The sequence below is a fragment of the Mobula birostris genome, chromosome 9 (genome assembly GCF_030028105.1).
Source record: "Mobula birostris isolate sMobBir1 chromosome 9, sMobBir1.hap1, whole genome shotgun sequence".
NCBI classification, from domain to species: Eukaryota; Metazoa; Chordata; class Chondrichthyes; order Myliobatiformes; family Myliobatidae; genus Mobula; species Mobula birostris.
The window spans coordinates 114,349,110-114,365,840 of NC_092378.1; the positions used below are offsets into that span (position 1 = coordinate 114,349,110).

Consider the following 16,731-nt stretch of genomic DNA (forward strand, 5'->3'; position numbering starts at 1 on the left):
ATGAGAAAGTCATGATTAGCAATGACTAAAGTATTTGAATTTGATGGGCTTCTTTAAGAATGAGTTGTGTGGTTCACTTATATACTTTGAGATTTGCAATAACTCACTGCCACTCCCAACTGTGTGAGTGTAATTGGTTTTCCAATTTGGTGTGATGCATCCTATCTTCCTTAATATAATTTGATGAAGCATCCAATTGATAGAAATAAAATGTGACTGCTGAAATCTCAAAAGATCCCTGACTTGCAAATATTAGTCCTTGATATATTTATTGTTATTACACTGCACTGAATGGGAAAATGATGCCTCTTCATTATACCGCCTGGTTCACTGCAGCGGCTGGTGAATGTGCTCTCACAGTATTGCATGGGAGATGAATATAGTCCCAATGATGATGGAGAAACAGTGAAATATTTCCAAGTCAGGATAGTTTACAATTAGATAGGGATCCTGTACACTGTACACTGTATCATCATTTGTAAATTGCCCTGGGCTCAGTGTGCAAAAATAAAATCTTGCAAGCCAGTTTCCCATTTGGAATCTGTCAGACCAAATTTATCTTAATCAGCGCACAGTCTCTTAATGGTCACTAATTTCAGTTGTTATTTGGAGCCACAGATCACATAAAGACGTGAGATGCTGAGTCATGGAATGCTGTCCTTTTCTGCAAGCTTAGGATTACCTGATTTGAGATGCATTTATTCTCAAGTACAATGTCACCTCTGTGGCCAGCACAAAGGACTTTCAAGAAGACATCATTGGGCTACTTTTGCTCCACCGGGTGCTCTATGGACACCAGTTACATGGTGGGGAGAACAAACGAGAGCAGAAGGAGCAATTGTTATAGCCTACCCAGTACGGATCTCCATCTGAAATAAGGTGTGAGTGAGAACCATGGGGTTGGAGTGACCATGTAACGTTCAGAATCATTTTCCAGGGATTCTGGTGGGGTTGGACAAGTACTGTGGAATAAATTGGGCAACAGGAGTTGCAAAAGCTCCCCCTGTGAATAGGGAACCTGTGGAGAGTCATCCAGCCGTTTCCTCCAAACTTGAAAAGCAGTAGAAATTTTCACAGTCCTAGTGCAAGAACAGGGTGGTGAGGTGGAGATATGTCTCTACCAAAGGAGGTGTAAGATGCTCCTTCCATCCGTTAGCCTGTAGATCACCCTGGGGCAAGGTGTAGCATCTGCTTAGCCCCTTGATAATGGTCACATGACACCATGGGAGCAGGTGGTGGACGCTCGTAAGAACACCTGGCACATACTGACAAGTCCTGTTGATGTGACCACTAATGTCAGGCAAAGTTCAAGTTCAAAAGTTCAAAGTAATTTTATTATTGGAGTACATACATTCCACCACATACAAGCCTGAGAATCTTTTTCTCCAGGCATATTTAAAATCTGTGGAACAGCAACTGTAAAAAGGATCAATGAACAACAAACAGTGCAAAGCAAATATAAATAAATAGCAATAAATAACAAGCATGAAATAACAAGATAGAGACTCCTTAAAGTGAGACCATCGGTTGTAAGAACACCAGAGGTAGAATGAGTGTAGTTATCCTCTTTTGTTCAAGAGCCTGATGGTTGAGGGATAGTAACTGTTCTTGAACCTGGTGGCGCAAGTCCTGAGACATTTGTACTTTCTACCTGATGGCAGCAGCATGACCTGGGTGGTGAGGATCTTTGATGATGGATGCTGCTTTTCTCCAGCAACGTTTCCTGTAGATGTGCTCAATGGTTGGGAGCTTTTGTACTGTGATGTAGTGGGCCGAATCCACTACCTTTTGTAGGATTTTCTGCTGAAGAGGCATTGGTGTTCCCATACCAGGCCATAATGCAGTCAGTCAGCACACTTGCCACCACACTTTCCACTAACCTTCTATAAAAGTTTGCCAAGGTTTTAATGACATGAAAAATCTCCACAGGCTCCTGAGGAAGTAGAGGCGCTGTCATGCTTTCTTCACAATTATACTCATATGATGGGTCGAGGACAGGTCCTCTGAGATAGTGACCCCCAGGAATTTAAAGTTACTGACCCTCTCCACCTCTGATCCTCCGATGATTTCTGCTTCATGGATCTCTGGTTTCCCTGTACCGAAGGCTACAATCAGTTCCTTGGTCTTGTTGACACTGAGTGAGAGGTTGTTGTTACTACACCACTCAGCCAAATTTCCATTCTCCCTCCCGTTTGCTGATTCATCACCACCTTTGATACAGCCCACAACCGTGGTGTCATCAGTAAATTTGTATATGATGTTGGAGCTGTACTTCGCCACACAGTCAGAGGTGTAAAGACTATAACTGAAGAGCATCGATATTGGCTGAGGTCACCCACCTTGTAAGGACACTGCCCAGAAGAAGGCAATGGCAAACCATTTCTGCAGAAAAATTTTCCAAGAACATGGTCGCCTACATCATATGACAGATAATGAATGAATGGGTCCAAGAACATAAGAGCCTTGTTCATATAGTGATATAATTCATATCATTATTACTTTACTTCATATTCTAAATCCACTGGAAATAATAGGAAAATAATTACAATGCAGCTGTGACAGTCTGTGAAGTTGTTCACAGTGTGCAAAGTCCCTCAGCTGCCCCTGTTTGAGTGTCTCAAAGGGCTGCTGCTCAAGTTCAGGTTGCACTTCAGCCTTGCGCTGCTTATACACGGGCACCCAGTCTGGAAGGTTCATGAGGAGGATCTGCTGGTGGGCTTGCTCCCGGGCCTGGCCACATTGGCCATTCGCAGGTCTAGGTGGTGGAGTGTCGAGGGTTGTGCCAGGGCCGACTGCCTGCCCCTCTTCCGAGGATAAGTTCGTGCCCGGCTGTCCTTGGAGAGGGAGCATGTGGTCACAATGGGTACAGTGGGGGATTTCCGTGAGTGGTGGTCCCCCCAGGGAATGAACAGTCTTATAGATCATAGTAATTATATTTCAGTTTGAATTTATTCACCGTCTTGTAAATACTTAATGTTTGTATTTTGTGTATTTGTTGTGCAAATAAACTTTTATAGTTTTGTTATAAAAAAGCCCCTCTGGTGCACTATGAATTTGGATAGTTGGTCCTATATTCTTTGTACTATACACTTTGTCTGCCTTTTTCATCAAACTTTTAAAAGTTATTCTACATTTAGCCTCCCTGTTCTTTTCCCTTTAAGTCTTTGTTTATGTGCTAAACATAAACTGCCAGTCCCAAATTGGATCCCTTTCATAAAATTACAAATGGTCACAGCAAGGTGATTTGCATGATTCTTGATATACCAATAATTCAGTGGAGTTCCTATACTTTTACCAAAGAGATTTCCAGAATCTTTTCCTCTGTTCTTCTGATAACACTTTGCCGTGCAAAAATTCAGAATAAAGTATCTCTTTTCCTTTAGAGCCTACATATCCACAACATTAGGGATGATAGCCAGAAAGAGGATATTGTGTTGATAATAGTTCGATTATTACATTGTTAATGTATTTTACAGCCACAGTGTTGGTGTTACCTCTACTGTGTTTTGAAGGTCCTGCTACGGGGTAGTCCATAATCTCAGCATCTTTCAGGAGGGCAGGTTTGCTGCTTCCTGCTGGACCATTTGTTTTGTTACAGGTGTGAGTCACAAACCGTGTGTTCAACCACCAGTTATATAGATGTTGTAGCCCAGAAAATATTATGAAAGAACATAATTAAAAACTGGGATTGAAGTAGAGCTTCCACAGGTGGCGGTTACTGATCTGAACCAGGCCATTAGGATTTTTGTAGAGTTTTTCTTTAGCTATGAGTATTCTCTCTAGTTTCAATCTTGCAAGAGTCTGCACGTTGCAATTCAGCATGAAAGAGTGACAATGAAATGACTTAACAGTAGTAGTTGGTCAAAAGACACTGCACACACAGAAGCTGCTTTAATAAGTAGTTTGCCTCCGCATTATCCCATAAAGGAATGATCCTAACAGAAGTTAGTTCCTCTCCTTGTCAAAATAAATAGTGTTCACATCAGTGTATAAAGAATGTACGGGTTTTTGACTCATCTGGGCAAGTGTTTATGCTCTGCACGGGTCTTCTCCTTCGTGCTCACCTAGTTTTCCATGACATGTAGCTGCTGTTGTTGAGGGTGATTCGACAGTGACAGAAGAAGGAAACAACGAGGCTCTAAAAGCAGAAATTCCTTGGAAAGGCACAGGTGGAATCAGTGGATGAACATGGACTTCTCAGCAGAACAACTGTATTAGGCTGAGGAAGGGAAGTAGCACGACACCTAGTACTGGGGATTGGCACGCCACCCCACAGTGTGGAAGAACAAAGCAACACACACAAAATTCTGGAGCAACTCAGCAGGCCAGGCAGCATCTATGGAAAAGAGGACAGTCGACGTTTCAGGCCGAGCCTTTTTGGCAGGACTGGGGGATAAAAGCTGAGGAGGAAATTTAAAAGATGGGGGGAGGGGAGAGAAAAATACAAGGTGATGGGTGAATCCCTAAGGAGGAGGGATGAAGTAAAGAGCTGGGAAGTTGATTGGTGAAAGAGATATAGGGCTGGAGAAGGGGGAGTCTGATCGAAGAGGACAGAAGGCCATGGAAGAAAGAAAAGGGGGGAAAGAGCACCGGAGGGAGGTGATGAGTGAGCAAGGAGATAAGGTGAGAGAGGGAAAAGGGGATGGAGAATGGTGAAGTAGAGGGGCTATTACTGAAAGTTCAAGAAATTGATGTTCATGCCATCAGGTTAGAGGCTACGCAGATGGAATATACGGTGTTGTTCCTCCAACCTGCGTGTGGCATCATCACAACTGTGGAGGAGGCCATGGAGAGACATTTCGGAATGGGAGTGGAAGAACAAAGACTTGTTTCCCCACAGTAGGCTCCTCGATTCCATATGGGCCCTTATTAAGGGAAATTGGTTGATGCCAGAAAGTAGCACCAAAGTAACAGATAACCAATGATCTCACTGGATGACAGAAAAGTAATAGCCTACTCCTTCTATTTCCTCTAGCAATCAAGGATGAGTTAGGTTATTCTTCCAAGACAGTGTCCTTGGTTGACATTAGGTCTCAAGTCAAGGGCTGGACTGCTCTCAATAACAAAACTAAACCAGGAAATATAAGTGATAACGTGACATGAATGGAAACTGTATTGACATGAGGTTATTCCTAGCAAAGATTTTAATAATGGGTGACTTAAGGCAGGAGGCAATGGTAGTCTGCTGATGGAAGACCAGCTGACAGTGCAACATTCTATCAAATTTAACTACCATGTTGAATTTCACTGCTGTTGGGAGAGATTCTATTGCTCAGGTGATTAGTCAGATAAAGAGAGGTGTAACAATAACCTATCCCTCAACATCAGCAAGACGAGGGAATTGGTTGTTGACTTCAGAAGGAGTAGCGGACCGCACGACCCAATTTACATCGGTGGTGCGCAAGTGGAACAGGTCAAAAGCTTTAAGTTCCTCGGGGCCAATATCACAAATGACCTGACTTGGTCCAACCAATCAGAGTCCACTGCTAAGAAGGCCCACCAGTGCCTTTACTTCCTGAGAAAACTAAAGAAATTTGGCCTTTCCCGAAAACCCTAACTAATTTTTATAGATGCACAGTAGAAAGCATTCTTCTAGGGTGCATCACAACCTGGTATGGAAGTTGTCCTGTCCAAGACCGAAAGAAGCTGCAGAAGATTGTGAACACGGCGCAGCACATCACACAAACCAATCTTCCGTCCTTGGACTCACTTTACACCACATGCTGTTGGAGCAGTGCTGCCAGGATAATCAAGGACACAACCCACCCAGCCAACACACTTTTCATCCCTCTTCCCTCTGGGAGAAGGCTCAGGAGCTTGAAGACTCATATGGCCAGATTTGGGAACAGCTTCTTTCCAACTGTGATAAGACTACTGAACAGATCCTGACCCAGATCTGGGCCGTACCCTCCAAATATCTGGACCTGCCTCTCGGTTTTTTTGCACTACCTTACTTTCCATTTTTCTATTTTCTATTTATGATTTATAATTTAAATTTTTAATATTTACTATCGATTTGTAATCCAGGGAGCGGGAAGCACAGAATCAAATATCACTGTGATGATTGTATGTTCTAGTATCAATTGTTTGGTGACTATTAAGTAAAGTAAAGTTTACTGGAGCAAAAAAATAAATGTCTTAACATTCTCTTACTGAATACAGTTTGCCATCTTGATTCACCTCAGTTATCAACTATACAGTCAATCCTTCTGATACCCTCCATCCTGTCTCCACTGATCTTCTGAAGGAAACTTTTGCCCCAATGCCACCACTACTCCCAGACCTCAGCATCTAAACTTCCTTTAGATCTTCCCATCTTTCAGCTTCAACCAGATCTTCCTATCCTTAAGCTTCAACCATCAATTTGTTATCTACGTCCAATCCTCCAACTTCTCTGGATCTTTATACCCCTCTGCCCAACTGACCTCTGATAATATGTATTTAGAATTAGTGTAAATTGTGCAAGCAGGGAAAGAGACTGAAGCTCAGAAGTGGGAAAGTGCAAAGCTATTTACCCAAGTGCATAAGGTGTTGAGTGTGTGAGCATGTGAGGAGCATGGTATGCAATAATTTGAGAGAACTGAAAAGATATAAAGGGATATAAGAATCAAAGACGTCTGGTACCTTAAAGTGAAATAAGAGTTCTTCTCAAATGCAGATTATTAATAATACCTTTTTGAAAATGCAGAAATATATGTATTTCCCAGTAGAAGAAAGGCATAAACAACCTCAGGGAAGTTGTTACTTAAGATTATTTGCTAGCATTTTCTAATTTACCTCACGTGAAATTACTGTGATTGGAAGCAATAGATGAAAATGTTTTTGTACATGATCTACTGTAAGTATAGTAAACAAAACAGAATATGGAAAGCCTCTGGGAGCTGATGTTGTCCATTAACCTCTTATTTTATGGACCAGTGCGATGACAGTAGGAAGGATTTATGAATGCAGGCAAATGAAATTTCCCTGCAAGGTTCTTCACAATTCACATTCTTCCTACATCTGATGTTGGCACATATGTAACTGATTGTGATAAGTCTGTGACTGATCAACCCAAATCACAGTAGGAAATACAAAGCAAAGAATCGTGAAGCATTAAGGTCATGTGTAAGGGGTTGTGGATGGGGGGAGGCAGTGTTGTGGGGAGGATATGATGGAACAGTAAACATGAGATGGATTGAAGGCACAGAGTTGATATTGCAGAAGAAAAATGAACTATGAGTGAATGTTTCCATTTAATGATTTTCTGACTGAAATATGTGCTGAGTGGCTCACAGAATCATGTATTGCTCAATAACCATGATGACTTCCCTTGTTTTTCCCATGCTTTCTCACTATAATTTAATTAGGATCTATAAGTGTTTGAGAAGGGGTTATTTTTCAATGAAAATTAAGCATGGTGCAATCCTATTATCACATCTTCACATACAACACCAAGAATGAAGTCACCTCACAGGTTTCATTCCCATGTGGGTTCTGTTTCCCTCAGAGCAAAAATTACGTAGATCAGACCACTTTGCACTGAAATCAGAATGAAGGGAAGCAGTTACTTCCTGCGATGAACATTGGTACAATGTTGAGAATCTTTTTGTGCTTATGGAAGGAAAGTGATGAGCCCTTGAAGATTGATTACTCTGATTGGAAAATAATACAGTGGTACTCGGTCTGAAAATATGCATCACTGGTAGAAATGGATAATTTAAAAGTAATAATTGAATTTCATTGTTGTAAGGTCAATTAAGAACAAAGAGGAAGCAACAAAGAGCAAGATTGGATTGGTGGATTTGAGGTTAATGTTCATTCTATTGTATGAATGGAGCTGAAGTGGGACAACTGCAGATTTGGTTCAATTCCCTCATAGAATTATTGAAGGATTCACATCTTTTTTATGGTAAATTCAGCATATATATTATTTCTGTAGAGACTGCAGTATTATGGTGCTTCAGTAAAATGGCTGTTTCTCAAGGCATTTTGTGGATATAGAATATTAGCTCATTATCTATATTAAATATCACAACTGCACAATCCATTTTCCACCTAATATCCATAAAAACTGTCCAAAAGGTGGGTAAATCATGGCTTTTTGTTTACCTACAACCTGGGCAAACAAACCATTTATAGCTGTCCCATTGTTTTCCCCACTGGGGCCAGCGAACACGGTGAATGCAAAGTGATGCCATTTGGTCTGATACTTGAGTGCGAGTAGTGCACCATGTGATGCACTGATCCATCAATTTGTTTGTTCACTTACGAAGCAGAATATTCTTAGTTTTGCTAACTCTAAATAATATGGCAATTGCAAGAGAAAAGGTTCAGTGATTAAACCTCACCGAAGAAATTAGACATTTTCCTCTGGGAACTGCGTAAGACTCCATTGTACTTGTTCAGTCATGTTAGAACTGCACAGAGAATATTTCCCCTTCCCTCAGCTTACCTGATACATGCACAAAAAAAAGACAAAACCTTGCCACTCTACCCTAGACACCTGCAGTACACATGGGAGTTGCTATTGTTTCAACCCAGGGCCAGTTTTGTAGACCTCTTTCCTCACTATTAAAAGGAAAATAGTATGTAGATGTCTAAGTCTAGATGCCAAGTTTCAACACAAAACATCATCTATTTCTTTCTCACCACAGTTGCTGCTCAGCTCACAGTTGATACTCTAGATTCCAATATCTGGAGTCCTTTGCGTCTACACACAAATCTCTAAGCATTGCTTCATATTAGCTGTGATTTTAGAATCAACTGACTGAAACAGATGGTACACTTACTTCGATTCAGCAGCTTGTCAGTTGTTAAGTAATTGTATTATTGTGGTAGACACAGCTTCAAATGGCCAACTCTATAGTATTTTAAATAAATGCCTTAACTTTTATATATCACTTTAAAAGGGCAATTAAAGTTGTAAAAATCAAAACTGAATTACATTCTACCTGTGACATGTGCCAGTGAGGGTAAGAATAGGATGATTTGGCAGATGAGTGTGTGGCTGATGAAGTGATGCAGCAGCCAGGGTTTCAGATTTCTGGATCATTGGGATCTCTTCTGGTGAAATTATGATCTATACAAAAGGAATGAGTTACACCTGAAACCAAGAGGGGACCAATATCCTCATGGGCATGTTTGCTAGAGCTTTTAGGGAAGGTTTAAACTAATTTAGTGGGGAGATGGGAACTGGAATGATAGGCCTGAGGATGGGCCAGTTGGTATACAAGTAGAGGCACTGTGAGGAAGGCCAGGCAGATAGATGGTAGGGCAAAATTACAGTCAGTGGGATGAGTTGAGGTGTTACATGGGGGCAAAATTGAAAAGGCTGAAAAATACAGGACCGAAGATGTATTTGAATGCACGCAGAATACAGAACAAGACGGATGATCTTGTCATGCAGTTAACAGTTTAACAGGTAGAATATTAAGGGCATCACTGAGTTATGGCTGAAAGAAGATCCTAGTTAGGAGCTTAACATCCAAGAATACACATTGTATTGAAAGGACAGGCAGGTAGGTGGAAGAGGTTGGATGACTCTGTTGGCAAAAACAAATCAAATCCTTAGAAAGAGGTGACATAGGATCAGAAGAGAGGGAGAAACTAACATCAGATGTATCAGTATTACATTGTGATCAAGGGAACTACAGAGGCATGAGAGAGGAGCTGGCTAGAATTGACTGGAAGGGTACACTAGCTGGAATGATGGCAGAACAGCAATGGCTGGAGTTTCTGGGGCAATTTGGAAGGTACAGGATATATACATCCCAAAATGAAGCATTCTAAAGGGAGGACGAGGCAACCATGGCTGACAAGGGAAATCAAAGGAAAAGAGAGAGCATATAATATAGCAAAAATCAGTGGGAAGGTAGAGGATTGGGAAGCTTTTAAAACCAATAGAAGGTAACAAAAAAAAACCCATAAGGAGAGAAAAGATGAAATATCAAAGTGAGCTAGTCAATAATATAAAAGAGGATACCAATTTTTTTTCAGATATATGAAGAGTAAAAGAGTGAGAGTGGATGTCATACTGCTAAAAAATTACACTAGAGGAGTAGTAATTGGGGACAAAGAAATGGTGGACGAACTTAATAATTATTTTGTGTCAGTCTTCACTGTGGAAGACAATAGCAGTATGCCAGAAATAAGAGAGTGTTAGGTGGCAGAAGTGAGTGTAGTTGTGAAACTAAGGAGAAGGTGCTTGGGAAGCTGAAAGGTCTGAAGGTAAGTAAGTCACCTGGACTACACGGGATTCTGAAAAAGGTGGCTGAAGAGATTGTGGAGGCATTAGTAATGATCTTTCAAGAATCACTAGATTCTGGAATGATTCCAGAAAACTGGAAAATTGCAAATGTCGCTCTAGTCTTTAAAAAGGGAAGGAAACAGAAGAAGGGAATTATAGGCCAGCTAGCCTGACTTCAATGGTTGGGAAGATATTGGAGTCCATTGCTAAGGATGAGGTTTCAAGGTACTTTGGGACACATGATAAAATAGTCAGGATTATTTCCTTAAGGGGAGATCTTGCCTGACAAATCTGTTGGAGTTCTTTGAGGAAATAACAGGAAACGTAGACAAAGGAAAGTCAGTAGGTGTTGTTTACTTGGATTTTCAGAAAGCCTTTGACAAGGTGCTGCAAATGAGGCTGCTTAACAAGATAAGAGATCATAGTATTGCAGGAAAAATACCAGCATGGATAGAAGATTGGGTGATTGACAGGAGGCAAAGAGTGGGAATAAAGGGCTCTTTTTCTAGTTGGCTGCCAGTGACTGGTGGTGCTCCTCAGGGGTCGGTGTTAGGACCTCTTTTTTTCACGTGATATGTCAATGACTTTGATGACAGAATTGATGGCTTTGTGGCCAACTTTGCAAATGATATGAAGATAGGTGGAGAGGCTGGTAGTGTTGAAGAAGCAGGGAGTCTGAAGAAGGATTTAGACAGATTGGGAGAATGGCCAAGGAAGTGGCAGATGGAAAATAGTGTAGGGAAATGTGTGGTCATGCACTATGGTAAAAGAAATAAAGACATAGACTACTTTGTAAATGGAGAGAAAATTCAAATATCTGAGTTGCAAAATGACTTGGGAGTGCTTGTGCAGAATTCCCTAAAGGTTAACTTGCAGGTTGAGTCAGTGGTAAGGAAGGAAAATACAAGAGGACTAGATATAAGAGCAAGGATGTAATGCTGAGGCTTTGTAGGACAATGGAAGACTGCATTTCATGAGCAGATTTGGGCCCCTTATCTGCGAAAAGATGTCCTGGCATTGGAGAATGTCTAGAAGAGGTTCACAAGAATGATTCAGAAATGAAAAGGTTAACATGTGAGGAGCATTTGATGGCTCTAGGCACTACTCATTAGAGTTTAGAAAAATGAGGTGTGGGGGACCTCATTGAAACTTATTGAAAGGCCTGGATAGAGTGGGCGTGGGGGAGATGTTTCCTATAGTGGGTGAGCCTTGGACTAGAGGACATAATCTCTGAATAGAGGGACGCCATTTAGAACAGAAATGAGGAAGAATTTTTTTATCCAGAGGGTAGTGAATCTATGGAATTTGTCACCACAAGCAGCTGTGGTGCCCAATCATTAAGTAAAGTGGAGATTGATAGTTTCTTGATTAATCAGGACATCAAAGGTTTTGGGGAGAAAGTAGGAGGGACAATAAATCCGCCCTGAAGGGATGACAGTGCAGACTCAATGGGCCCAACGGCCTCATTCTGCTCCTATGTCTTGTGGTTTTTAAAAAGAGTTCTGTATTCAAACATCTCTTTCAAAGAAATTAAAACTAAAATATTAGACTTAGATGAACCTTAATCAATATTAATCAATTACTGCAAAGTCCAACTTCCCAGCAATGAAACAAAAAAGAATGTTACAAATATTGTGAGCCAAAGGGCCAGTATTGTGCTATAGGTTTTCTATGTTTCTAAATATCCTGGCAGGGAACTAATTGGCTTGAAATGTCCATAAAATGTTTTCCTGGGAAATAACATTTTACAGTCAGGGACACCTAACAAAAGACGCTGAATGTGATGGAAACTGTTGCAGAGTAGAAGCACACCAGCCTCCTTGTTCCTTGAGTGCCAGTCTTGACTGTGTGGCAACTCACCCGACACTGACTGCCACTCCAAGATTTGAGCACCTAATCTACTGTAGGTTGGCAGTTTCGCTCAGTTGCTGAGAGAGTGTTGGAATAAAAAAAATCTTCAGGATGAGACTTTAAACTAAGACTCCTAATTTCGTGAGTGTATGTATATTTGTTTATTTATTTAGTGATGCCACGTTCCACGGGGAGGAAGCACAGAGACTCCTCACAGAATGGCGCCAACATTGAACACTGACCCAATGACCACATGAAGAAGCAGAGTGCACTGCCTTTGTCAATATTACCCTCAATGAATAGAATTCAAAAAGATTATTTCAATAGATTCTGGCAACATGGGTTACTGCATTTCCTTAGTTTCAAGAATAATTAATTCAAATACTCCACTGGATGACGTCAGGGTTTTGAAAGGGCATGGCTTCCATTCACATCCAGCTTCAATGTCTGGCTGTGATAAGATGGAAGTACTGATCTCTCCCTCTCTCTCACTCACGTTCTCTGTGTTACCTTCTCTCTTTCTCTTTCCCCCATATTTTGGAGATCCACAATGACCTCAGTCCAGTTTTCTTCTTATCTATACCTGTGTGTGCACTTAATAAAACCATTTTGCTCATTTGTGAAAGGATCAGATTTGATGATGGGGGATAAAGAGCACTGTTTACCAAGCTTTGCTCTGTCGTCTGTTTGTTAAATTGAACTCCTCAAAGCTACTTAGTTTCTTCCCCCCTTTACAGGAAATGACTTAAGGATTTGAAGGCTTGTCGAATAATGATGCAGCTGGAGTTATGAACAAAGTTAGGCTCTTTTATCTGTATCTATAACTAACCTGTGGTTGTGAGTTCACTATTGAACAATGGAGACTTCAGAAATAGTTGAAGAGTCCCAAAACTCTGGCCAGTCTTTCTGGCAGCAGGAGAAGTCCAGGGCCTGAGGGAAGGAACATATTGTCAAGAATATAAATTAGTGTTATATCTCCAATCTTCTGTTCTTTTGACAGAGCACAAGCTATTGATGTAAATAAGAATTGACATTTTGCACTGCTTTTCCGAATTACTTAATTTTAATTAGGTTTATTTCTTTGTTTCATAGGAACCTGATGCCTCGGACACTGGAAGGGCAGATCACCATGGAGAAAACCCCTAGTTATTTTGTTACTAAAGAAGCCCCGAAGCGGATCTTCTCCATGTCAAAAGATACTAAACTGATTGTGGTGGTCAGAAACCCTGCAACCAGGGCGATCTCAGATTACACTCAAACCCTCTCCAAGAATCCAGCCGTTCCAAGCTTTCAGATGCTGACTTTTAAAAACATTAGCACGGGCCTCATTGACACATCCTGGAGTGCAATCCGCATTGGCATTTATGCCAAGCATCTGGAAAACTGGCTTCAGTACTTTCCCCTTTCCAAGATTCTCTTTGTGAGTGGGGAGCGGCTCGTTAGTGATCCGGCTGGTGAGATGGGCCGTGTGCAGGATTTTTTGGGACTTAAGAGAGTCATTACTGATAAGCATTTCTATTTTAATGAGACCAAGGGCTTTCCTTGCCTGAAGAAACCTGAAGGCAGCAGCCGGCCTCGTTGCCTTGGTAAGTCGAAGGGAAGGACTCATCCTAAAATAGATGTGGATGTGCTTCTTCGGCTTAAAGAGTTCTACAGGCCATTTAATCTGAAGTTCTACCAGATGACAGGCCATGACTTTGGATGGGAGTAAAATGCGTCCACCAAGCACAAAAAAACTGATAATTAATTGCATATAAAGAAACCGGGTTTGCTCATTTTAATCTTTTCTGAGCACTCTGTTTCTTGTAAACTTGCCTCAATTTTGCTAGCATTCACTGAACCTTTTACAGATCATTTTTATGCAGAACAATATAAAAGAAGAATGCAAAAATGTCAAACAGCAAATCAAGAAATAATTGTCATAAAAATTATAAGTGCTACTTTCATACTTGAATGACATTAAAAATTAACTGCAAGATCATAGCACTCAGAAATGCCCAGTATTAGGGGTAATAATGTTATTGCTAAGCTTTTTTTCGCACCATTCTGAATCTGTTCTTAGCAGCTGTTGTGTGTCCAAGGCTAGTGAAACTTATTTTGAAGCTAAATACTGGTCCCAAAAAAATGAAGGCAAACTGAATCTTAATCACAAAATTAGCCTGATCAACTGCAGAAGTATATGTCATGAATCTGATCTGGGTTCACTGTTTGCTTGGAATTTCAAAAACTCTGTCCCTTTGCCTATTTCAAGATTAATCTATCTATTTAGTTCAGATGATTGTCTTGTTGTTTTACATCCTCTAAACCTAAATGTGACTTGCATCAATACCATTTTCAAAAAATGTTATCTTGTCTAGAAAGAAGTACTTTTAATATAGCAAACAATGAATATATAAACAAAATTTACACAATGTGCCAGGAAGAAAATTAATTCACTTTTTCAGGTTTGGACTCTTGGGAAACATTCTGTGTGTAGCCCTTGAAGATCTCTTCACTTGCTATAGTATGAAGTGGACAAAAATATTGCCCAAAATTTGACTAAATTATCTTTATAGAACCTTAGATTGAAAAATAAAATCACACCTGATTCAAATTGACCCAAATCCATAACTAACTGAATAACTTATTCATTAAATGAAAAAAAATTGTAATTTCTTACATTTGTACCTGGTGTACAAAATGAAACATGTAGTGCATGTGATTATAGCTTTTTGGAATTGATTGGCACACAGTCAGTTACCATCCATTGATGTCTGTTTGTCAATGAAAGGAATAATAATACTATTGAATGCTCTGAAAAACTGAATGAAGTTTGGGCATGTTAACCCAAATTTAATTTGGCGTCTTTGGCTTTTTCCCTATTTCTCTCCCGAGCATATGTATGAACAATGTAGTGAGAAATTTGTTATCTGTGCCTGTAGCCTGCAAGCTACTAAACTGGTTTCCCTCTTACTAGCTGAAAGAAAGTAATTCTACATACTATATATGATGAAACTATGCTAAAGTAAAGAATAAACCATAATTCAGTGAAAATGAGCAAAAATATACAAAGAACTAACCCCTTGTCATTTGTTTTATACATGAGTTTGTCTTTGAAAGTGCTGAAAATGTTATAACTTAATATTATCACCATAAAGGGAATGAAAATAATGTTCTATTGTCCAAGACATTGCTGCACCTCTACAGCCTAACACCAATTTACTCTGGTGATGAGTGCATCACTGTTATGGAACCAACAGGAAGTTCTAAAGAAGAGTGATTTCATTTAACATCAACCTTTTCTTCCTGATGATTCTTACCTCCTGCTTGGACATCATTCTGTGGAGCAAAAATGCATAGAAGGCCAATCTGTGTCCTGTTAAAGAATCAGGTTACACCTCCACCTCCACTACTCGGATAAGAGCGAAAGTTCTGTATTCACAATTGGATCATCATCAGAAGTGAAGAAGGCATCTTCCTGATATCAAATACAACCATTTAAAAATGGCTGCTTTGTCGTTAGCAAGTTGAGTAAATCGCATAATAAGAGCCTCGCAAATCATGACTTGGTACAAAGTGCCACAAGCAAACTATAATTATTTTGAGAAACACATTTAAAGATGGAAAGTTCATTCATCCATGTTTCATTTTGTTAACGAAAAGAAGCAATCCGGAAAATTTTGACTCTTCCTTCTGGATTCTATACTTTAAGCTGTTATTTTACATTGATATTGTTTAATGTTGTATTCATAATGTATAGTTAAGAGTAACTAATATAATTTCTTTCAACTAAAGTCATGTATGTTTTGCACCCTGCTTACTACTTACATTTTTGTGGAATTGCATTACTTTGGTACAGTTCACTTAACACTGAAACTGTATATGGTAATTATTTCTGATGGATATAATTAACTGAAATCAATGTTCTCCATTATATATAAAGAAATTATTATTTTAAGTAATATGTCATCATTTAAACTCTATATTCAGTGAGAAATTATCCTTATTTCTATAAACAAAACATATTTTCTATCATTTGGTTTCTAAAGTGATAATTCCTCAAAAGAGAATGTTTTAATTTTTTGCTTTCAGAAAACACATTCATTTATAAACAAGATTTCTCTGTCAAACACAGATCATGGATTTCTCCACTTTAGGAAGCTCATAAAAATTGTATTTTTATTATTTCTAGATTGAGAGCAATGTTTAACTGATGCAGACTTACATTTTGAAAATTGATATATTGTGATGTTCTTCCACTTAAGTTACATTTGTGTTCCAGCTCCTTCCTTTATTCAGTGTGTTGGTTACTGTCCCAGTCGAAGACTGGAAGTTAGAAACTGCATAGTTCACAAATACAGAAGTGTATTCCACTGGATTATATTTCATATCTCAGCAGGGTTCTTCACAAAATATGTAGTAATTTTACAAATAAGGTAGTTTATCATGGGCGCCATTGTGCGTAACGGCTAGCCTACTGCAGCTCAGAGCATTAGAGTTCAGAGTTCAATCCCAGCATCCTCTGTAAGCAGTCTCTGTACGTCCTCCCGTTGGAATGTGTGGGTTTTCCACGGGGGTTTCGGCTTCCTCCCACAGTCCAAAGACGAACTGGGTAGGTTTGGGCCAGATGGTCTGCATCCCAGGGTGCTTAAGGAAGTAGCCCAAGAAATAGT

General features: G+C 39.9%; 1 protein-coding gene across 1 annotated transcript in view; it reads left to right on the forward strand.

Annotated features, from left to right (window-relative positions):
* LOC140202987 (heparan sulfate glucosamine 3-O-sulfotransferase 3B1-like) overlaps positions 1–15,975 on the forward strand; it is a 213,409-nt gene extending 197,434 nt beyond the window's left edge. The window contains exon 2 of the mRNA XM_072268642.1: positions 13,172–15,975. Coding sequence (XP_072124743.1) covers positions 13,172–13,790 — 619 coding nt within the window. The 3' untranslated portion in view covers positions 13,791–15,975. The remainder of the gene's footprint in view (positions 1–13,171) is intronic.
* Positions 15,976–16,731: the final 756 nt, after the last annotated feature.